The sequence below is a fragment of the Alexandromys fortis genome, unplaced genomic scaffold (assembly GCF_014885135.2).
Source record: "Alexandromys fortis isolate MF-2015 unplaced genomic scaffold, M_Fortis_MF-2015_v1.1 scaffold_69, whole genome shotgun sequence".
Classification (NCBI taxonomy): Eukaryota; Metazoa; Chordata; class Mammalia; order Rodentia; family Cricetidae; genus Alexandromys; species Alexandromys fortis.
This window is the reverse complement of record NW_026067951.1, coordinates 3,200,676-3,225,491: the sequence shown is the minus strand read 5'-3', so window position 1 is coordinate 3,225,491 and position 24,816 is coordinate 3,200,676. Positions and strand designations below refer to the sequence as shown.

The 24,816-nt window shown below is 42.1% G+C and overlaps 1 protein-coding gene across 1 annotated transcript in view; it reads left to right on the top strand.

Moving 5' to 3' along the window:
* Cdc123 (cell division cycle 123) overlaps positions 1-24,253 on the top strand; it is a 43,192-nt gene extending 18,939 nt beyond the window's left edge. The window contains exons 6-13 of the mRNA XM_050150595.1: positions 134-240; positions 5,620-5,668; positions 7,712-7,787; positions 10,626-10,748; positions 11,717-11,745; positions 21,072-21,200; positions 23,345-23,482; positions 24,017-24,253. Coding sequence (XP_050006552.1) covers positions 134-240; positions 5,620-5,668; positions 7,712-7,787; positions 10,626-10,748; positions 11,717-11,745; positions 21,072-21,200; positions 23,345-23,482; positions 24,017-24,043 — 678 coding nt within the window. The 3' untranslated portion in view covers positions 24,044-24,253. The remainder of the gene's footprint in view (positions 1-133; positions 241-5,619; positions 5,669-7,711; positions 7,788-10,625; positions 10,749-11,716; positions 11,746-21,071; positions 21,201-23,344; positions 23,483-24,016) is intronic.
* Positions 24,254-24,816: the final 563 nt, after the last annotated feature.

Sequence of the window (24,816 nt, the reverse complement as noted above, 5' to 3'; positions counted from 1 at the left end):
ATCCGACAGTTCTACTAAAATTTTCTTGGCCGTTTTCTTTAAACCCTTGAGGTGCTGTGAGCTGTTGCTTTCATTTATGTGCCTCAGCTGCAGCTGTGGGGTGTGTCTTAACTCACACATGTTTATTATTTAGGATGCATACTGGATAGCAATGAATAGTTCTCTGAAGTGCAACACCCTCAGTGACATCTTCCTGCTGTTCAAGAGTTCTGATTTCATCACTCGTGACTTCACACAGCCGTAAGTGTTTGTGAGTACCTTCCTATTGGTAAAATTCTACTCTCTAATGCTGTACTCTAACAGTTTTGCATCATGAGCTACTTGTGGCCCGCAAGTGGTATTTTCAAAGCAGACCTTTCTTTTTCTTTTGCAGCAAATGCTACAATGGGTATGCTTAACTACCAACACAGTATAGATAAATAGATGATAGATAGATAGATAGATAGATAGATAGATAGATAGATATAGATATAGATAAAAAATTTTAGTAATTTTTCCTATTATAAAATTTAAATATACTTATAAGAACAAAATTAGTAACTACTGATAAGTAAAAAGCAGGAAAGCATGGTGAGCTCACTACATAATTAGCTGAATTTTTATTTTTAAATAAGTGATCATAATGATAGGCCACTAAAACTGCTGATAAAACGTTTATAATCTCAAATGAAGTTCAGCAGTAGCCTCAGGAGTAAACTTTTGTGTATAAGTGGACTTGACGTAACTGTGCCACTATCATTTTTCAGTTGTATATATTTAGATGAAAATATATGTGCTTTAGATGGTGTTGGTGTCTTAGCTACTTTTTGTTATGATGAAACACTGTGACTAAATAAAGAGTTTATTGGGCTTATGGTTCCAGAGGGTTAGTGTCTGACGTCAGAGGGAAGGCATGTGGCAGGAGCAGCTAAGAGTTCACATCTTAAACCATGAGCAAGAAGCGAGAACTCTAACTAGGAATGGTATGGGGCTTTGGAACCTCAGGCACCCCAGTCCCACCGTAGAGATAGACTTCTTTGGCAAGGACATACCTAAATGGGCCAAACAGTGCAACCAGCTAGGGACCAAGTGTTCCAGTGTCTGCGATAGTGGAGGACATCTCGTCCAAACTACCATAGGTGGTTTAATTTTTAGATACAGTATTTTGCTTCTTTGGAGAAAAGATCTATGAAAATTCTAATGAATCATCTAATCACTCTTACTTCACTTTTTTTTTAATCTTTCACTTTCTACCATAGTTGAAAATGCTAAAGAAATGGCATCTGCATGCCAGAACTCTTGTTTTGCCTTTCTGAACAACATGAAGAGCTATACCACCAAAACTTTGATGCATCATTTTCTCCTTGCTCAAAATTTGTCCTTTGTCTTTCTGCTCATGATTTATTTTTTTCATAAAATTAGGCCTTGGTTAGTGTGAAGCACAATGTTGTAATTTTTCAACTTTTTTTTGTTTGTTTTTTTCTGAAGAGAGAGGTCTTACTATGATCAGATTGTCCCTGATGTCTGCTCAAGATGAGCTCCTGGACGGGCTCCTTTCGACTTTTCTCTTCAGCCTCTAGATGGCTCAGCATCCCCTTCATAAACATACTTGGCCATCTGGTTAGTCATCTCAGTAAGAAAAAGCTTACAGCAATAACCTCCGGTACCACATATGTTCTCAAACTACTCATTTTAAAAATTACATAAATGTTAAACTAGCTAAAAATAATGTTATAAGGTGATAGAATGTAAATATGTATATAAATATACTTACTTTTAAGTAGTAATATGATGACTAAGACTCGGAATTGGTATTTGTAAGAAGCATTATTTTTAACAAGTGGAGTCGGGGCAGTGCATCAGCAACGTGCAAGCATGCGGACCTGAGTATGGGTCCCCAACACCCACATGTAAGCTGGATATGTGGTCCTTGCCTGCAACCCTGGCACTAGGAGTGGAGGGGTCAGACATGTGAGTCTGATGGCTGGCACTCAGTGCCTGGTCCACAGATGGTGGAGCTGTTGGGGAAAGATTGGGATTGTTAAAGGAGGTGTGTCACTCGGGGGTGGGCTTTGAGGTTTCAGAAGCTCACACCATTCCCAGTGTCTCTCCCTGTCTGTGCTTGTGGATCACGATGTAGGCTATCAAATACTGTCCATTGCAGTGCCTGTCTGCCTGCTGCCATGCTCTCCACCATGATGGCCATGGACTCTAACCCTAGGGAACCACGCTCCCCAGATTAAATGCTTTCTTTTATAAGTTGCCTTGCCCAGGCGTTTATCTTGACAATAGAAAAGCAGCTAAGGGCCGGTGGCGGTTTTGCACGCCTTGGGAGACAGAGGCAGGTGGATCTCTGAGTTCAAGGCCAGCCTGGTCTACTGGAGCTAGTTCTAGGACACGTTCCAAAGCTACAGAGAAACCTTGTCTCATAAAACCACAGTAAGAAAGAAAGGGGGGGGGGAGGGAGGAAGGGGAAGGGAGGGGAAGAGAAGAGAAGAAGAAAAGCAGCTAAGGTTCTTAATACGGAACCTACGGTCTTGATTATGATTTTTATTTTCAAGACAGGGTTTCTCTGTATAGCAGTCCTGACTGTCCTGGAACTCACTCTGTAGACCAGATTGGTCGCAGACTCACTGAGATCCGCCTGCCTCTGCCTCAGTGCTGGGATTAAAGGTGTGTGCCACCACCGGCTGGCATGATTTTTTTCTTTTTTGACCTCTGGTCCTTTGTTTTTTCCTTCCTTCCTCTCCCTCCCTTATTCTCTCTCTTCTTCCTTTCCTCTGTCTTCCTTTCTTCACTTTTTAGTTTTATTTTCTTACGCACTTTAGCCCAGGCTGGCCTGGAACGCACTATGTAGTCTAGGTTAGCCTAGAGTTCAAGGAAGTGCTCCTGCCTCAGCCTCCTGGGTCATGGGATTCCAGGCATGCACTGCTACACCAAGCAGTTCCTGTTTTCTTAACATGCATTGGATTACTTGTCTTATTTGTATGGGTACTCTAATCCAGAGTACTTACTTGGGTGTCAGAACCTAGGAACTGTATTAATATTTTTAGTCTTATCATGCTGCTGGTCCTGGTGAGGAAAAAGTGGTTATTTTTAGAGACTGAACAATTGTATTAATTTTTATTAACCTGACATTTCATGGCCCCAATTTTGATTAACATAAAACTACCTGTAAGATTCATTTTTGCTTAAGAAATTTTAAATATACTCAAAGCTAGTGTTGGAATATAGCTCCTTTGGGTAATATACTTTAGATAAGCTTGAAGAAAGGAATTTTTGCTTTCGAGGGAAAATAAGGTCTTCAGATAGCACTACTCTGTGCTAGAGTATGTTAAAACAGGTTCCCCAACTTTCTCATGGAGATATGATTTAGTTAATGATAAATTTTTCTCCCCCCTTCCCTCCCTTTCCTCCCTTCCTCCCCTTTCCTCTCCCTCTCTCCCTCCCTCCCTCCCTCCCTCCCTCCCTCCTTCTTTTCTTTCTTTCTTTTTAAACTTTTTTCGAGACAGGGTTTCTCTGTGTAGCCCTGGCTGTCCTGGAATTTCCTTTGTAGACCAGGCTGGTCTCAAACTCCTGAGTTCTGGAATTAAAGCCGTGTGCAACTACAGCCTGGCTTCTTTTCTTTTTCAACACTGGTACTTCTTTAGGCTAAAGTCTTGTCAGTATGTATATATTGTGTGTGTATACACATACCTCTCTCTCTGTCTACCTACTAGGCTTAACCTAAGAGCTCTAGCATCTCCATCCTAGACACGTGGTGCAGCTTGTGACTGAATGCTTCTTTCCCACTTGTTACCTCACCCTTCTGAGCCTTGATAGCTCAGATAAATGGAGACAATATGACAGCTCTTACTGTAAGGTTTAAGTGAGACGGCAGCTGAGAAAGGCTTCCAGCCATGCTTGGCACATGTGATGTTCACTCCTGTAAAAACAGAGTCCACTGGTGTGGGTGCTGGGAATTGAACTTGGGTCCTCCAAGAACAATACATTCTTAACAACGGAGCCATCTCTCCAGCCCTGTTCCTTTTTTAATCCCTCGCTCTAAGTTAGAGTGATTTGGCCCTCCCAGTGGCCTTGTATGGTAACTCTTCTTCTCCCTCGCCCCTCCCATTGCCTCATTTAGCCTTTCCTCTCTTCCTGAGACTGTTGTAGTAAGCCTTCTCACTGTCTGCCTCACATTGCTAGTCTTTCCCCCACGACCTTAAAACTTTGTGCCATCCTGATAGTTTTAATGCAATGAAATGTAGTAATCTCCGTTATAGTCCCCACCACCACCCCTGGGACCACATCATCTGTGTTTCCTCCTTGTTTTAGCTTGCTTTTCTTTTGCTGTGATAAAACACAGACTCAAAGCAACTTGGCGCGCAAAGGATTTATTTTATCTTACTGCTTACAGTTATTATCAATGGAAGCTAAGACAGGAACAAAAGCAGAGACCGTGGAGGGGTGCTGTTTACTGACTTGCTCTTCGTGGCTAGTTCAGTTTGCTGTCTTACACAACCCAGGGCCACCTGCCCAAGAGCACTGCCCACAGTGGGATGGCCCCTCCCATGTCAACCACAGGCCAATCTGATGGAGGTAGTTCCTCAATATGGTTCCCTCTTCTCAGGTGACTTTAGTTTGTGTCAAAGTGAAGAAAAATCTACCCAGCTCTCCTTATCAAAATTTTCACCCATCCTTATCACTGGCTTCCCCTTGTGTTCCGCACACCCATGCTAATCTCATGTAGCTCTTTGCCTTCTCATTCGCTTCCTGCCCTGACACATTTCCCTTTGTCTTACACACAAGCTCTTTTCCTACTTCCTCCTCTCCCTCCCTCACATGACAGCCAGCCAATTGGTTCTTCATTTGTGATGCCAGAGTATTTTAGTTTATTCACCTCAGTGTTCTGAAATTGTGTGTACCTGCTAGCTTTCTCTGCTACACCTCTTAAAGGACATGAGAGGCCTAGTTGTTTTTGTGCTTCTGGTGCCTGGCCTAGTGCTTGGCACAGATGGACGTTTTATGCTGGTGTATGTCATTGTTCATGGAACAATACTTAGAGGGGGGTGTAGTGGGCGGCTGAATTGTTCTGTCAAATATTTTTTGAAATGACAACCACTTTGTGTGGCTGTCAGTGGCCAAGTTAATGTTCATGGAGCCACCGTCAGCATGCTGACTCAAGCACAGAGTGAGCACTGAGGTGGAGAATGGATATCATCCTGCCTCCATTGGAGGAGTATGATCACTTGTGTGGCTCCCATTGGGAGAGCTCATGGTCGTAGAGCAGTCTGCAGTCTGGAGTCTCAGCAGCTGGACCAGCACTGAGAGGGTGTACAGTGGCATCCTACCTTCACTGAGAAGCTGGGCAGCCTGTGTTGTATATAGTCCTAGCCTGTTTATGAAGTTTGGACCCAACAACAGAAAAATGGAGATTATGAGTAGTGTATGAACTAACTCTTCATGCTGTTTTGAGGATTGACTGAGATGACATAATGCATAACACTAAGTAATACTTAGTAACTGTTGACAGAATTTGCATTAGTCCCTTGTTTCTGGATACTTTCTATGAAATCTGATTCTTACACTAATTATGAACATGTCTATGCATAAACTAACATATTAAAAAATACTCAATTGCATTTTTTCTCTCCAAAGATTCATTCATTGTACTGACGATTCTCCAGATCCCTGTGTAGAATACGAGGTAAGCATCTTTTTGCCTTTTATGACACTAAGAATCCTGGTCAAAGGTCATGAACTAGTGCTTCTTATTTGTAAATGAATAAAAAAAATTTGGTCTAATTTCTCTGGTAACTTAGAAACACTAAATTTTTAAACTTCAGAAATTTGTCATACATATAGAAGAATATGTATCGTTCAGGTGGGGCATGGTGGTGCACACCTTTAATACCAGCAGAGGCAGGCAGACCGCTGAGTTCAAGGCCAACCTGGTCTGCAAAGCAATCTTCAAGCTAGTCAATGCCACACAGTAAGACTCTGTCTCAGAGAGAGAGAGAGAGAGAGAGAGAGAGAGAGAGAGAGAGACAGTCTTAGTCAATGTTCTGTTGTAAAGAGATACCATGACCATAGCTACTCTTATAAAAGAAAACATTTAATTAGGGTTTGCTTGCAGTTTCAGAGGTTTAGTCCATTATTGTCATTGTGGGAAACATGCTGACATGCAGGCTCCTTCTCTGTTTATCCTGCCTGCCAGCCCCGGCTATCCTTGCTCCTGCCTCACTATTGGCCGGTCAGCTCTTTATTAGACCATCAGGTGTTTTAGACAGGCAAAGAATCACAGCTTCACAGAGTTAAACAAATGAAACATAAAAGAATGCAACACATCTTTGCATCATTAAACAAATGTTCCATAGCATAAACAAATGTAACACACCTTAAAATAATTTCTACAACACCTTTGTGCTTTTTACCCAACCAAGTCTGATTCAGAGCCTGTACTGTGCTGTGACCTGTGTCTGCTAGCCAGGGCCACCACCTACCAGCTCCTCCACAGACTTCCAAATAGCACCACAAGCTGGAGAGCAAGCAGTGGAAAAGTAGGATCCTGTGAGGGAGACTCCAAATCCAAATTACACTGACAGGAAAAACCTTATCCTCGCTTTCCCTCTGTATCATTCATTGAAGTATAATACTGGCTGGAATGTCATCGTTTAAAGTTAAGATTTGCTTACCAGTCCTTTGCCATTGAATTGCTTTTGTTTTGAAACAGCATCATCATGGTAAGAACACAAGAGTTAAAGCTAGGGAAGTGATATTCCTCAAGTAATTAAAGTGAAGAATGTTGCAAGTAGAATCCCATGTAGCATATGCTTCTGTCTGTATTTTTAAAAATGTTTCCATATGCTATATACTTACGTATTCCTGGACTACTTCTAGAAAGACAAATAAGAACCAGAAAGTTCTGGCTGCTTCTGAGGACAACAGAAAGACTGGGCAAGGAGAAAGACTCTACCCCTTTGTGCTTTAAAATCAACCACTGTGTGTGTTGCTTGTTGCTGTGCTATAGTAGCGTATTTGTTGCTAAATAAAATTTCCATAGCCATATTTTCACACATACCCTATTCCAAGGCCAACTTTAATACATAGGAATGTATAATATTTTAGTTTGATGTTTATTTTTATTTTTTAATTTAATTTGTTAATTTAATTTTATATGTGTTTTACCAACATATATGTCTATGTATCATGTGTGTGCTAGGTGCCTATGGAGGTCAGAAAAGGGCATAGATCCCCTAGAACTGGAGTTACAGGAGATTGTGGACTGCCGTGTGGGTTCTGGGAACTGAACCCAGGTTCTCTACAAGAGCAACAAGTGCTCTTAACTACTGAACCATCTCTCCTGCCTTTTATCATGTTTTTAAAATACCACATTTGCGAGGCTTGATTCAATGCATTTCTGATCTCTTAAAATGAGTGTTTTGACTGGGATACTCTAAGGGCTTTGAGCTTCTTAAGAAGCTTGCTCAAGCAAGTGCTCACCACTGAGCCAAACCTAAACCCCAACTGGACAAGAATGTGTTTTGTCCTAACGTGTTTCAGAACGATTTCTTCTTATTAGAATGATAGGTCGCAGCTCTGTTGCCTGCGTCTCATGTCACATCTCCTCGTTAAGTGGCCTCTTTTTCTCAAACCACTTTTATGGCATCATCACAATAAGGTCTTGATGAGAAAGGGTCTGAAAGGGTCTTCTGGTGTACTTCTGTTATATTTATCCATTTGTCCATAGCTTGTCCTCCGAAAATGGTGTGAATTAATTCCTGGGGCTGAATTCCGATGTTTTGTCAAGGAAAACAAGCTTATTGGTGAGTTTTTATCCTTGAAGGTAATCTTTAATGCGTATGTGTTTCCAGAAATTGAACCCAGATCCTGGTATGTGCTAGGCAAGTGCTCTGTTACAGCCCTAAACCCAAAGTAATCTCCAAAAGAAGATGGCTGGTGAGGTGGCTCAGTGGGTCCAGGTCACCAGGTCTGATGACCTAAGTTCAGTCCCTGGAGCCTACATGGTGGAAGGAGAGAGCTAACTCCCGTAGGTTGTTCTTGACCACCACATGAACTTGTTTGCTTGCAGGGGTGTGTTCACACATGCCTGAACAGGAAAATACACACATATACACACACACATACACATAAACATTTAAATGATTAATATTGTTTTTAAAAGAGAAGGATAACTATGTTAATAAATTTTAGAATTTTGTTCTTTTGTGATCAAATTGTATTTCATTGTGTGAATATATATTTTATCATTTTTATCATACATATTTTAAAATGTCACATCACACTATTTCATAAGTAAGTACAATTTTCATGTTTAAGTACAATTGTCATGTTTCATTAAATAATAAAATAGCTAAAGAAAAGAAGGCAAGCTTTTGAAGGAATTAACTTAAGTGATTAGGGCAGTTTTGCTTCCAGCTGCTGCCTCTGTTTGATAGAGTCTTGAGCCCTGTGTTACTGAGGGTCCTGAGCCTATGTTCGACTTCCACACAGGAAGGTGGCATTGTTAGTCTTGTCTGGACTCTAGAGATGGAGGGGACAACTGTTCCCAATCTCAACACACAGTGTCTGGAATATTAGAAAGTTTTGTGTTACTAGCTATAACGTGCTTGTAAACATCATAAAAAGCCAAGTTTTAACAGTCTTTCTTTCTTTTTTTAAAAAAGATTTATTTTATTTAGTATTGTATCTGTGTTTCTGTGTGGGGTTATACACACACAGTGCAGGTGCCCATTGGATTTGCCTGGAGCTGAAGCTGAGGGAGTTAATCCTAAGAAGTCTTAACGTGGGTGCTGTCCCCTGTACTCAAGAACCGTCTGTACTCTTAACTGAGACATCTCTCCAGCCCCCTACAATCTTTATTTCTGTTAGTAGGGCACTGTTTATTACATGAGCAAAAGAAAATATATTCAACAAACAAGTACATTGTGTTCTTGCCTCTGAAGTTATTATTTTGTTAGCTATCACTTATTCAAGCTAAATGCTGAAGATAATTTCTTTTAAAATTTTCAAATGCATTTTTAATGATTTATTATTATTATTATTATTATTTTACATCCCAACTAAAGTTTCCCCTCCCTCTTCTCCTCCCAGCTCCCCCTACTCTCCTTCCTATTCCCCCAATCTACTCCTCCTCCGTTTCTCTTAGGAGAAGGGCAGACCTCCCATAGATATCAGCCAAACATGGAATATCAAGTACAGTAAGACTGGACCTCTCCTTGTATTAAGGCAGGACAAGGCAACCCAGTATAAAGAACAGGGTTCCAAAAGCCAGCAATGACTCGGAGACAGCCCCTGTTTTCTCTGTTAGGAGTCCCACAGAAGACCAACCTACACAACTGTAACATATATGCAGAGGGCCTAAGTCAGTTCCATGCAGGCTTCCTGGTTGTTCATTAAGTATCTGTGAGCCCCTATAAGACCAGGTTAGTAGATTCTGTGAGTTTTCTTGTGATGGTCTTGACCCCTGTGGCTCCTACAATCCTTCCTCCACCTCATCCATAGGATTTCCTGAGCTTTGTCTAATGTTTGGCTGTGGATCTCAGCATGTGTTCTATAAAATACATTTGTTAACAGAGGGAAGTATAATTGAATATCAGCTCACCACTGTAAACAGGGACGGTGATTTTGTTTCCTGGCCACCCAGATGCGAATAATCACACAAAACTATATTAATTACAATACTATTTGACCAATGACTCAAGTGTATTCCTAGCAAGCTCTTACATCTTAAATTAACCCATTTCTATTATTTTCTATTTTACCATGAGACTCGTGGTTTACCGTTAAGGTTCTGGCATCTTTCTTCTTCAGCTACTACATGGCATCTCCTTGACTCTGCCTTCTTTCCTCCTCTATCTCTGCTTGGATTTCCCACCTTGCTATATTCTGCCCTGCCATAGACCAAAGCAGCTTCTTTATTAACCAATGGTAATATTCACAGCATACAATGGGGAAATCCCACATCACACCACTGTTCGTTGAATGTGATATCAGCATTCATTTTCATAACTAAAATAAATGTAGGCATTTTGACTGTTAGATAGTCCTTAGTTTAAGTAGGCAGAGAGAGACCTAGGTGTGTGGCTAAGGAAGCCTTTCTTTATAGTAGAAACCTTTTCCCTAGGACTTGAATTCATACAACAGCCCCTTCACTTTTTAAAAAAGGGAATATTTGATTTTCTGTGACTTGAAAGACCAGCCTCTAAAGATAGATTAGCTTCCCCAAAACAGGAAGAATAGACTGCTTTTACAGAGAGAGCGTGAAGAAGGCGGGTGTGTGAGAGGGCTACTCCCCTCCCCAGTGGAAGAGGCTATTGATTTGAAAAGACTCTTAGAAAAATAAAAGTGCATATGCACAGGTTTAGAGTTGCCACTTGCATGTTTTACTCAACAAGCTTTTTGTGACTGAATTCTCTCCATTCTGCTAAATAAAATAACTACTTCCAAAATTAAGACTGCATGGCATTGTGGAGCTAAAGATTTTCTTATCCACATGACCTCTGTGGTTGAGTCATTTGTGCTGCAGTGCTCGCCTGCTTGGCCTTTTGGCCAGCTTTAATGGCTTTGATTACTACTTTGAATTACATGTTGGTGTTTTAGGAGCATTGTATAATAACATCTGTGGAATGTTTTCTTGCCAGGTATTTCTCAGAGGGACTACACGCAATACTATGATCATATTTCTAAACAAAAAGAAGAAATTCTCAGATGTATTCAAGACTTTTTCAAGGAACACATACAGTATAAGTTCTTAGATGAAGACTGTGAGTATTCTCTGTCAGTGCAGTGACGTGAGACTGGTCACTGAGCCTCACTGTGGTCCGTCTGTACACGCGGCTCAAAGTCTGCTCTTAGCGTGCTTCTCTATCACCAGTTGATATCCTGGTGATTTCTGTGTGCGTTTCACCTCATTTAGTCAGGTAACAGTATTTGATGCCAGTGCAGTTCTCTCTCCGTGCTTGTAGATGTTTGCATTCCTCAGGGTGCTTCTCTATTTTAGCATCTGTCTGTATAATCAGAGCATACAGCTGGGGGGTGTTCTGAGGAACTGAAAGTTTGTGGTGTGTAAGAGAGTTTTTGAATAGCTTAGAATTATATCTATGATTTATGCCTTTTCTGCTTGCCACGACTGAGTTCCGTAGCAGATTTAATTAAAAAAGAAGATGAATTGTGCTGTCTTATAATTACATTTTGTGCTTTCTTATGACAAATTTTACTCATTTCACGCCTCAGATAAGTAATGGATGCTCCTTTTATTAGTATTTCTCTTGGTGACAGCTTCCTCTGCCCATGGAAGCAACTGGTTCAGATGATGTTGGCGTTCGGTTTGCATTTTTAAGTATGAGGAATCATTACAGTTGCGGGTAGAGAAGAAGGAGGCAGTTAAACAGAGAGTACAACACAGAATGCTTTTATGTCTGGAATTTTGTTTCATCAGTGAGTCGGTTAATTGATGTTTTGGGACAGGGTCTCACGCTGTAGTCCACTGGCCTGGATACCACTGGTGGTTCAAGCTGACCCTGACCTTACAGCAATCCTCCTGCCTTAGTTTCCCCAGTGCTAAGGAATGTGGGCCACCATTCCTGACTGAGTTTAGAGATCTAGAAGAGTTAAGTGTTCAAGGCTAATGATCTTCTGTTGTGTTTAGTAATAAAATATACTTGAATTTCAACAAAAGATGTGGATTATAAAAGTATTAGTTTATTAGTAACTGAGTTTTTTTTCTTTGCAGTTGTGTTCGATATATACAGAGACAGTAGGGTAAGTAGACTGTAGTTAACCTGCTTTAAAACAAGGAAGGGCGAGCAGAATGCACAACCATTAAGGCCACGATGGTCTGCTGCTCAAGAAATGTGTTCTCAAGCTGAGGTCCTGGAACTCACACTACAAGGTTACTCCTTACATAGCATGCCCAACATGAAGAAACTCAGCGTTCTTATTTTTGCAACTGTCTTTCCGTGTAGCTCTGCTGGCCTGGATCTTGCTATATAAACCAGGTTGGCTTTGAACTCATGGCCTTCCTACCATTGCTCCTGTGTGTTGGGATTATGGTCTACGGCCATACAACCCTGAATGTGCCTGATCTCATCTGATCTCGGGAATATGGCCATGTGCCCTCAATGCAGGGACTAGTAAAGGAACAAGTAGATAAATAAGTGGCTACTTTATATCCTTCCTCACACTTTTTGGGAGGTCTCACCCTGCTGAAAATAATTCATTGTACACACTTAACTGGCCAGGAATTTGGTACTTAATTTCTTTCTTTTAAAGTCAACTAAAGGGTTCTTTGCATGACTTGCTTTAGACTAAAGATGTGATCTTGTTTACATTTATTCTTTATTTTTTTCTTTAATATTTATTCTTTAAATTTTTAAATGAGTGTGTGTATATGTATTCATATTCTTGTGGGAAGGTCACACATGCTGTATGTTGCACGTGGGTTGTGCACATAGAAAAAAGAACAACCTCAGGGAACATCCTCAGAAATACCTGTCTCCAACTGAGGAAGCAAGTGTCATTGGCCTGGATCTCATCAATTAAATGAGGCCAGCTAGGCAGTGAGCCTCAGGGTCTTCCTGTCTCACCTCCCCAGTGCTGGCTTACAAATGTGTCCCAACCATACCTGCCAGTTTTCTGTGGTTTCTGGGGATCAAGCTTGGGCCCCCGTAACTGTGAGGCAAGCATTTTACCAACTGAGTTATCTCCCCAGCCCAGGTTGACATTTTTAACTTAAATTGATTTTTATCTAATACATAAAAACATAAAAATTAGACGAATTTAACATTTCAATGCATGTCTGCATGATGTAATGTTTAGTTCTGGGTAAACAGCTTTCTACTCAAATATTTGTAATTCTTTATGGTAAGAACATTCAAAATTCTCTTGAACAACACAGAACATCATCATTATGTAGAAGGCATTTCCAACCTGCAGCCTGTGGTCACATGTGTCCCAGGATAGCTATTAATGGGACCCAATACATTTGGGTGACAATATCCTATCCCAGTGTTAAAAGGTTGGACATCCCAATAGTCCCCCTGCTATGCAGTAACACATCAGAATTTCTTATTCCTCTACATTAACTTTGTACATTGATCGACGTCTGCCCATCTTTCTGTGTACCCACCCTCTGGTAGCCACATTTCTACTTGACTCCTGTGAGATTCTTGGTTTGATTTCTTTTTTTTTTTTAATAAATTCACTTTTTTTTAATATTCATTTATTTATTATGTATACAATGTGCTGTCTGTGTGTATGCCTGAAGGCCAGAAGAGGGCACCAGACCTCTTTTACAGATGGTTGTAAGCCACCATGTGGTTGCTGGGAATTGAACTCAGGACCTTTGGAAGAGCAGGCAATGCTCTTAACCACTGAGCCATCTCTCCAGCCCTCTTGGTTTGATTTCTAATATGAATGAGGTCATGTGGTATTCGCCCTTGCCTGGCTCAGTTAGTTCCCTTTCAGTTCATCTGTGTTGCCTCAGATAACTGGGTAGCAGGGTTTTTTTATTGCTCAACATTATTCTGTTATGTATTTGGATCACATTTTCTTTACCCATTTATCAGCTGACTGGCCCTTAAGCTGTCCACACTTACAGGTTATTGTCAATAGTGTTGCGAATGAAGATGGGAGACAGTGGTTTCTTCAGGTACTGAGTTCTCCTCAAATGTATGCCAAGGACTGGGATTGCTGGGTCATATGGTTTTTCCATTATTTATTTATTTATTTACGTTGATAATGTGTGAGAGGGTGGATGCACTTGCGTGTCCTCTCTTTCCACCATGTGGGTTCAGAAATCAAACACAGGTCATCGCCTTTACAGGCTGAGAGGAGGCCTGTTTTTAACTTTTTGTGGAACTTCCATGTTGCTCCTCATGGGCTGAACTAGCTTACGGTCCTCCCAGGAACATGAGGACTCACTGTTCCCCAAATCCTTGCCGGCACTTGTTATCTTTGTTCTTTCTGATAGCAGCTGTTGCGGCTGGCGCTGGGCAATCTCATTAGCTTTCATTTGCACACCTCTGGTGGGTGGATTGAGTGTTTTTGAGTCTGTTGGCCATCTGTATATCTTCTTCTGAGAAACGTCTAACACTTTTACTTAACATCTTAAAAGTGATGCAAACTGGTGAGATGAAAAAGAAAACAAAAGCCTGACTTCATACAAACTTCCTACAGCAGAGATTTCATTGTCTAAGCCATGTGATTCTCAGAGAAGCCTCAGTCTGAATGTTGTCCTGTGAGTCTGCCTGGTGACTGAGCTGTTAGAGATATATTTTCTCACGCCTGACCTCATTCCCACTCCACTATGCGACTGTGATGCCTGTCACAGCTTTGAATTCTTTCTGACCAAGCGAATGTGGCCCATAGAATTTTGTCCTCTCGTAACTGTCTGCTGTTCACCTCTCTGTCTTCTAGAGTGAAGGTAGATCTAAGCGTTAGAAAGGAGGGTTATAACGTGAGATGAGTTGGGGCTGGGAAGATGGCTAAGGTAGTTAAAGTGGATAAAGTGTTTGCTGTGCAAGCATGATGGTCAGAGTTCAGACCCTCAGAACCCACGGAAAGGTTGGGCGGTCATGATGTAGTACTCTGGAGTGCTGTAAACCCAGCGAGCTCTAGGTCCAGTGAGAGACCCTGCCTCCATGAGTCCAGTGGAGAGAAATGCCTTAGTGTAAGCCTCTGGTTTGTGTGTGTACATACACACATCACACATACACAAATAGATGAAGCAGGGTACAGACAGGAACGATGTTTTGGAAAGTGTCAGCTGTGTGGAAATAAACCTCCGAAGAATGGGAGGCGGGGTGAGTTCATGGGTAGAAATCTGGTCCTGCAGCCCAGAGTCCCTGGCTATCACTCAGCTCTGCTTCTTACTGCAGACGGGCAGGTCGCTCACACGACCAGCATTTATGAATCCGCTGTGCCGGCTGCTGCGCTTCTGACAGAAAGTTTCAATCAGCATAACCTCAGACAGTAGAGGAGTTTATTATCTTGACACGGAAGTGGCAGACATGTAAATGTTTGTGAGGACTGGCCTGCTGCAGGCAGCATGGAGGCAATTAAAGCAGGATGAACCCAGCCTACTATCTAGAACACACTCTTTTCCCAGAAGGCTGTTAGTATTATTTAATCCCATATCTGTCTGTCTAATGCTGTGAGGTATGTGTTGTCTGCCCACATTGTACAGCTACTAAACCAGTTATTTCATATGCTGCCACTTGGAAATGTTGGAATCAAGCAAGCTGTATCCTCCTGTCCCTGGCAGGTGTCGTGATCACTGACTTAGTAGGGCTGACAGGTGAAGCAGCTGTTTCGCCTGTAAAAGAGTTGAGGAATTTCTTAACGTAAAGTTGGACGAGTCCATGAGTAATGGTAGCTGAGATCATGCGGATCTAAAAGTAGTTACATTTTTAAAAGTGAGAAGCACGCCAGTCTAAACATCCTGACAGTTTCTGTTCAGAGATTTAGACCATATTGTACAACTCATTTGCATTTACTCAATGGCACGTGTATCAGAGTTTGTTAGACACTTTCTTGAATATATTATTGTGAGGCTATTCTTGTAGAAAGCTAATTCATGTATGTAAGTGGTCTGGTTCATGAAATATAGCTGAGGTGTGTTTGTACCTGGTGACACTTTGATGCAACTGTGTTTATTGTGTTGGACAAGTTGATTTAGTCTGCAGAGTCCTATTCCATACTCGTCACATTGGTGACCTACCCACTCAGTACGTCTGAAATAGGGCCGTGGAAAATGCTCTCCGAAGTTCCCACAGGGATGGTAATATACCAGTAGAATTTAGTCATTATGTTCATTCTTCTTTTTTCTTTTTTTTTTTTTTTTTTTTTTTGAGATAGGGTTTTGCTATGTAGCTCTAGCTGACCTAGAACTCACAACTCACTATGTAGAACAATTTGGCCTGAAACTCATAGAGTGAGTGGCCTGAAACTCACAGAGATCTATCTGTCTGTTATTTTATAGACTTTTTTTCAGTCTCTCTATTTTTTTTTAAAGATTTCTTTATTATGTGACACACACCAGAGGAGGGCACCAGATCTCACTACAGATGAGATACCATGTGGTTGCTTGCTAGGAATTGAACTCAGGACCTCTGGAAGAGCAGCTATTGCTCTTAACCTCTGAGCCATCTCTCCAGTCCTGTTGTAGAGTCTTAAAAAACAAATTCTCTCTCTCTCTCTCTCTCTCTCTCTCTCTCTCTCTCTCTCTCTCNCTCTCTCTCTCTCTCTCTCTCTCTCTCTCTCTCTCTCTCTCTCTCTCCCCCCCCCCTCTTTTCAGATGTGTTGTATTATTATATTGTTATTAACTTTTAGTTTCATTGCTCTCTGGACAGAATATAGGTTTAGTTTTGAGTCTTGCTTTTGTAAGTTTGGCTTTATAACTTGATCATGCCCTTGGAAACGTTCTGTATGTGCTTGCCAAAGGAAGTTCAGCTTGTGTGTGCTATATTCTACAGGTAGCTATATCTAGATCAAGCTTGTTCCTAAAATCTGCAGCTTCTAGAGGGAATGGTGCTGGTGGATCTCTGTAAACTCAGTGCACTTTGGGGGAAGGGCTGTGGTTGCCAGTGAGCAGTATCATCAATGAACCGATAAACTGGTGCAGCAGACCAGAAGGGAACGGGTTCTTTGTGCCGTTTGTTTATTTTTATAAATGTGTAGACTTTATCACATGGAAAAAATTGCAATGTCTACTAAAGTACCTTGCTTTCTAGTTGTGTTAGTTTCTTCTTCTCTACTTTGAAGTTATGTTCTTAGATAACACTAATTTTTCTGTGTCAGCCTTTATTATTTTGAAGAAACATATGATGTAAATCAAAGTAGGACATATGGATATTGGCTCACAGTTTCAGAGGTTTCAGTCCATGGCCATTTGGCCCCATCACTGTGAGCCTTTGGTGATTGAGACACCAGAGAATGAGGTGGTAGAGGAGAGCAGAGCTGCTCAACTCATGAATACCAGGAAGCAGAGAAAGAAAGAGTGCGTGGGCCAGCGCTGCACCAATGGACTTCTGTCTGCTTTTTATTTTCCCTCCAAGGACACTTTCTTTGGCCTTTGCTGCCCATATTCAGGGTGGGTCTTTCTCCTTCAGTCCCTGTCTTTTGTAGCAGTCATCTGTGGACTTACCCTCGGTGATAAACCCAGAAATATGCTTTACCAATCTCCTGGGTGTCTCTCAGTCCAAGCAAATGGACAATTGAGGTTAACCACGACAGATCATTTCAAGTGAAATCTTACCATTAAGTAAGATTTCTCTATTCCTAATATGTTTTTTCATTATATATTTTATCTGATAACAATAGTATGACAGGCTTGGGATTGTTTTGTGAGTTCATCTTTTTTATGCTTTTATGTTTAGCTGTCTTATAAACAGAATATTGTTGGATTATATGGGGAGTCTTTTGGTTTGTTTTGAGACAGGATCCTTCCAAGTAGCCCAGCCTGACCTTGAACTCAAGGCAGTCCTGCCTCAGTTTCCTAACTGCAGTGAATTACAATTGTGAACCACCATTCTTAACTCCTCTAGTTTGAGTTCTTGCTTTATGTTTAAGTCTGATTTCTTTAGTATTTTTTCATTTATCTGTTTGCTGTGCAATATGGATCCAATTTTGTCTTTTTCTAGACCTTATTCAATTGTCCTAACATCAGTATTTTTATTCTTATTATCTCTCAGTATGATGTTTTTTCCACCTAAGATCTTGGGGTTTTAGTCTCTGCTATATTTGCAGACTTTCACCCATGTTGTTTCCTTTAATCTCATCATTCATTTTGTTTGTTTCACTTTGAATTAATCTTTAATGAGCTTTTACTTGTGAGAACCCTAAGGACTTTAGAGATCAGAATTTCCACTTGCTCCTATCCTGTTTCTCAAACTCTGGAGAAAGACAATGCCTTTGGTTCCCAGTCAGTCGGTAGGCACTTATTTTTCTTTCTTTTTTGGCACATTTTCTTTAAAGATTTTATTGATTATGTATATGGTGTACTGACACATATTCCTGCATGTCATAAGAGGGCACCAAATCTCATTATAGATGATTGTGAGCCACCATGTGGTTGCTGGAAATTGAACTCAGGACCTCTGGAAGAATAGCCAGTGCTCTTAACTTCTAAGCCATCTCTTCCAGCCATTTATTTAATTTATTTAACTTTTTATTTTAATTTACTTTTTAATATAAAAACAATCTTTTTTCAATCTGCATACCAATTCCAGTTCCTCCTTCCCTCCTTCCGCTCCACTCACCTTTCCCCTCTCCATCCCACATCTAACCCTCAGAGAGGATAAGGCTCCATTGGGGTGTCAACAAAGCCTGGCACATCAGCTTGAGCCCTCTGAAGTTGCTCCCTAGTCCTAAGTCCCTCCTTCAGGCCAGTCCCTGGCTGTTGTGTGGTGTTGAAACCCTTGCCCTTGGATTCCTGGGAGGAATTCTAAGCTCCCTAAGCTCCTGCTGCTCAACTAGACTCTTACCTCTGGTTTTCAGACTCCTTTCCTTTCTGGCTACTGGGGATTCTCCCCTCTTTCTAACAGTTGTTGTCTGTACATTTAAAGGGATTCTTTTAATCTGAATTTCATCCTGTTTCAAATAGGAGGCCTTTAAAGACACCTTAGCAGAGTGTATTGTAGAAACAAACCATCATTAATTTTACACACTAACCAAAACAATCTGCTGTCCGTAACCTCACCAAATATGGTTGTATTATTCTTGAGTTTTCTCTGTAGTTATTGGCTTTTCCATCCACACTGCACTCTCACCCACACTGTTACTGTTGTCCTCCAGATTCTGAGTTGCAAAGACTGGGTACAGTGGTGCTAGCTGTAACTGTAGCTGTTTGGGTGGCTGAGGCAGAAGACTCACTTGAGCACTGGACAGTGCAGTGAGACCTTTCTCAGAACAGCCATCTGGGAAGCATTTCTAGCATCCGCAGCTAGGCAGGTTCTCCTTTGCTCTGCTGTCCCATGGCAGTGTGCTCCATATTGTGGGTGGTGTTGGTTCTGGTTGTTTAGGAAGTATGTTGTGATCTAGATTGAGCTTGTTGAAGGGACAGATTCTGTTGTTGATGGGTCTTTTTAGTTTAGAGACATTTACTGATGAGTGGTCATTTGGTTGATTCAAGAAACATTGGTCTGAGTCTTCATTTCTTACGAATTTCCCTATATGGAATTAACTGCTCAGGATGATTGAGGCCTGAGATGTCATATAAAAGCATGTTCAACCATAAACTTTCATTCTGCACAGTTTTATGTCTCACTACAGCTGGCTTACCTTATTTTGGGGGCTTATGAAAATGGTATCTGCCTTTCAAAACAAATGCAGCCAGCTACCAGTGATGTTGGTTTTGTATTGAGATACAATTTTAGTTTATAGTCAGTATTCCTAGACTAACAGGTATAACACTTCTGAGAGTTTTCCTCTTTTTGATAATGAGATGGGTTTGTTGATAATAAAAACTCAAATAGAGTCAGACATGGTGGTGCACACCTTTAATTCCAGCACTCAGGTGGCAGAGGCTAGTGGGTCTCTGAGTTTGAGGCCAGCCTGGTCTACAAACTGAGTTCCAGGTCAGCAAGGGCTACATAGAGAAACTGTCTCAAAACACAAACAAGCAAAAGTCAAGAAGAGAAAATTTGATTTTGTTAAAAACAACAGGCAGGCTACTAAAGCTATCTTAGTCATAGCCCCCTAAGCAAATCTGGTGTTATGTCAGTCTGACTGATGGCTAGTATTATTTCACACGGTCTAAGAATTGACAGGTGGGTGCCAGACTGATGTGTGCCAATGGCTCAAGTGGCAAGAGAAGCTTGTAGGATTTCTCCTGGGGATTGTATTAAATAGAAACCTTATTCACATGACATGTGGGGAGAACTTCTTGAAATGACTCCATGCCATTGACTGGATGTGTCTGAAGTAAGCCCTGTTAAGGTACTTCATCTTCTCTAAAATTTTGTTTTAGCCTAGATGAAAACAGTATCAGTAGAATGCTGGCTCAGCATTCTCTCTCCTTTGGAATGTCCAAATTTGACACAGCTGTCTGATCAAGATGTGGGAATTTTGCATCTATAATAAAACATCTAATTGTTAACAGTACATAAAGTGAACACTTAAGTAGAAAATCAGGGACTGGAGAGAAGGCCCAGTTGGTAAAGTGCTTGTCACACAATCGTGAGGGCCAAAGTTTGATCTCCAGAGCCCATATCTGAAAAGCTGGATGCAATGACATGTCTTATAATTCCAGTTCTGTTGAAGTAGAGACAGGATTGTCCCTGGGTCTTGCTGGCCAGCCTGGCTAGCCTGGTTAGTGAGCTGCAGGTTCAGTGACAGACTCTGTCTCAAAAACTAAGGGGGAAAGCAATCGAAGAAGACAGCTGACATCTCCTTCTGGCTTCTGCACAAGTACCCCAACACACACACGCACACACACACACACACACACACACACACACACACACACAGCAAACCAGAAGTAGAAGGATAAAAATTTCAAGTAAACATGTCTACCTATGACCCAAATGACTCTGTGATCAAATGCCCTGGCTTTGATGTCCTAGGATTGCACACATTCCCAGTTCAGATAGGTCTATACAGGCCACTTCCTGCTCAGCTGTCCCTGACTCCAGCACAGTTGAACTGTTGGACCATTCTGTCCCGTAGGTGAGCATCTAGTAGGCTGTTTCTGAAGACAAGAAATTCCTTTCAAAGGTTGATATAATCTTTTCCCTCTCTCCTTCGTGTGCTTTCAAGATCTGTCATGCATGCAAACTAAATACCACATGGAAAACTAAAAAGAAAATAAAAAACATTCCTGTACTCTTTGTAGTGTGTTTCGATGGGTCCTCAATGGGGCTCTTCTAACTGGTTCTCTTCTCTCTGCTTCAGTCAGCCCCTTGGATCTGTCTGCTTTGACAGGGGACTCCAGGAAGGGACACTGAGGAATGATTTTTAGAAATAGCTCCTGAGCGTTTAAAATGATTGTGAAGGGAAAGTAATAGAAAAATGCCTGTTTAATCAGAGAGTATAGGTTGTGTTTGTTTTTATTTTATACTTAGCTGATTTTTTTTCTGCCTGTGCTCCAGGGGAAGGTGTGGCTGATTGACTTTAATCCATTTGGGGAAGTCACAGACTCACTGTTGTTTACTTGGGAAGAGTTGACGTCTGAGAACAACCTAAGAGGTGACTTCAATGAAGGGGATGCTCAGGGGCAGGTAAGACCGACCTTTTCAGTCCATTCACCTCGCCCTTGATCGCTTAGGCAGGACCTGGACCTCTGGGAAAGGGTCCAGTACACACAGCTTTGCTGGCTCTTCCCATCAGAATGTGTGTCCCTGGGCTCATTGCTTTCCCTGAAGAGCAGTTTTTCTGCTTATTCGGGTTTTCCATGCTCTGCCTGTCATGCTCGCCTGGAAGAACCTTGACCCTCAGTCAGTTTGTACCAGTGCTCCTCTGGTCCGAGAGCGGTGGCTACCTATCTACCCAGACCAGGGCCTCTTCTCACTGTGACCTGCTTTTGTGGTGAGTGTCCTGGTCAGCTTTCATCTCAGGTGTCTCCAGGCTGGTCCCACTTCTCCAGGCTTTTCATTTCTTCCAGCCATTGTTCCTTATCTTCCTCTCAGCAGATCCTTTCAGCCCCTCTCTAGGAAGAAGCTCCTCAGCTAATTGCTTGCTAAGCCTTGAGCTCACCCCTGCCTGCTCTCCTAAGTCTAGAACTTACCCCTACCTGCCCTGCTAAGCCTTGAGCTCACCCCTACCTGCTCTCCTAAGTCTTGAGCTCACCCCTGCCTGCTCTCCTAAGTCTTGAGCTCACCCCTGCCTGCTCTCCTAAGCCTTGAACACACTCTTGCCTGCCCTCCTAAGCCTTAAGCTCACCCCTGCCTGCCCTGCTAAGCCTTTAGCTTTCTGTTGAACTTAGCATGTTGTGGTTTTCAGCCTCTTCTTGTCTGTTGGGGTTCAGCCAAGTTCATGTAGCTCCCATCTTAATTGTTTTTTCCTTTAACCACATTTATTTACTCAGCTTCATTCTTCCCTTTTCCCATCTTCACAGCTAACCTTTCTTTCAACAAATTTGCATTACCTTTGCCTACCCTTAAACTTGCTTGCCTGAGGAACTAGAGGCAAAGTTAATGGTTGCTGGGAGGGGAAGAGTTATATTCATTGATAGCTACAGGTACGTTGCCTTTGCTCAATTAAATACCTCCCACCCGTGCTCAAGCAGGCAACCCGTCTTGTCTAAGTTCCTGTCTTGTCTTCCTCTGCTGGACATCAGCCATTCTCACCTACATATCTGCCACCTGGGAAGTCAATAGCTAAGGCCTTCTGTCTCTGGAGTCCTTTTTGGCACAAGGCAACATGTCCATATTATCCATAAGAATAATACTAAAGAATGAGTTGCAGTTCACATAGATGGTGCAATGGCAGATGATCTAAGAGGAGTATAAAAAAAGTAGGGAATTCGGAGTACTCATTTGCCCTCACTGTGAAGGACAAGGTACTTCCCCAAGGGCATACCTCCCAACCGCACACCTGTAAAAGTGATCATAGCACAGAGTTCTGGCCTGTATGACATTGCTTGGGCCTAACGACTAACACTGGGCTCTGTCCTGCTCAGGAGCATCTCCACCACACACAGTGTTGTATACAGGCAGCTCTTAGAGACCCGCCCAGCTCTACATGGAACGCTACTTTGAAAGACTTTCTGTTCACTTTCTAGTAACCATGTAGAAGTGTTTTAAATTCTGGTACCTTCTCTTACTTTAGAGTCTGTTGAAATATGGAAGCGGCGGCGGGGCTGCGTCCCCAACACCCCGGCCGCTTGGCTAGCTCATGCCCGAAATAACAACACACAAACTGTATTCATTTAAGAACTGCTTGGCCCATGAACTCTAGCCCTTACAGGCTAATTCTCGCACCTGGACTAGCCCATTTCTAATGATGTGTGTAAGCACCCCAAGGTGCGCTTACCGGGAAGATTCTAGCCTAAGTCCATCGTGGGTTGAAGTTGCCTGGGAGAGCTGAGCATGGCGTCGCTGTTCCAGCAGAGCTGTCGGGTCTGTCCGGGAGCAGAGCTGGGCGGAAGAGGAAGTCTGACCTCACTTCCTCTTCCGCCCAGAATTCTATTCTGTTTCCTCCTCCCATCTATCTTTTAACCTATCAGGGCCAAGGAGTTCCTTTATTGCTTAACCAATGAAATCAACAGATTGATATATGACACTCCCACATCAAGAGTCTTGCTTTCTTCCTTCTCTAGTACAGAAGAGAACAGTGGCATTGAAATTGTGCTACTCTTGTTTTTAAGTTTAGAAAGTCGACCGAAAAACAAAATGACAGACTTTGCTGTTTTCTCTTTGTAAAGGATTCTCCAGCCTTCCGCTGCACAAACAGTGAAGTCACAGTGCAGCCCAGTCCCTACCTGAGCTACGGACTGCCCAAGGACTTCGTGGACCTCTCCACTGGGGAAGATGCTTACAAGCTCATAGATTTCCTTAAACTGGTACAGTATATGGAAGTTCATGTGCTGGGATTCAATTTGTGGCACGTCCTTTCAGTCCTGGACCACCTGGGCTTTTTATTATGGATTAAAGGACCACAATGAAAGAATTAGGCTGCTTTGTAAGGAAATAGGAACTACAAGGTGAAGGGATAACTTGTCAGTTAGGATGGCAGAATACACTTTCATGACACATACTCATTTGAAAAATTTGCATACTGCTAGCTTTAAGTATATATGTTGTCATGGGGCTCGAAGATCACTCTCCTCTGCTATATGTGTGTTTCTTTGTTGGAGTGTGTGTACCCATGTAAGAAAGAGAAGAAAGTATTCAGATGCCTGAGGGTTGTCATCCAGGAACCAGGTAATAAGCCAGCTTATCAAATTAGTTAAAGCATGCTTTTTCCATAATTTCAGCCACATCTTTTGTGAAGACCTCCAGAAAATTACACTTTCTGATAGAAACAGTGACCTTGGCTGGGCAGATAGCCTGGTTAAAATGTGCTTCTTCAACACATTCTTGGTTTCCTTTGACAGAAAAGAAATGAGCAAGAGGACGACTGAGTGCTGCTTTGTGAATAAGTAGAAGAGGGAAACAGCTACTCTAGGAGACGGCGCAGAACACAACCTCCAGTGACCCAAATAGCTGGGGATGGAGTGGGCAGTATGCAAAATCATCCGTGTTTATACTCATGCAGATTCACTTGGGAAAAGATGGAGGAACTTTGGTATTTGTAAAAAAACAATAGCATAATAAATAGATCTTAAACATAAGGAAGCATACTGTTCTGATAATACAATCACTTTCTATGAAATACTTGCTCTCTAGCTCAGTCTGTTCAGATTTATCTATATTTCTTTCATTTCCATTTTTATACCTGTCAGGTAGGTGGTCAGAATTATGCTTTACAGAAATAGTAAGAGATCCTGAGAGGGAAGAAGAGAGCTTAAATGACGTGGGAAGGGAGAGGGTAGTCGGTGTGCCGAGGGAGAGGGTAGTGGGTGTCGTGCAAAGGGAGAGGGTAGTAGGTGTGCAAAGGGCGAGGGTAGTGGGTGTCGTGCAAAGGGAGAGGGTAGTAGGTGTGCCAAGGGAGAGGGTAGTGGGTGTGCAAAGGGCGAGGGTAGTGGGTGTCGTGCAAAGGGAGAGGGTAGTGGGTGTCGTGCAAAGGGAGAGGGTAGTGGGTGTGCAAAGGGAGAGGGTAGTGGGTGTCGTGCAAAGGGAGAGGGTAGTGGGTGTGCAAAGGGAGAGGGTAGTGGGTGTGCAAAGGGAGAGGGTAGTGGGTATCGTGCAAAGGGAAGCACAGTGCGTACTGAGGGAAAGCAAGGGACCAGTGTGA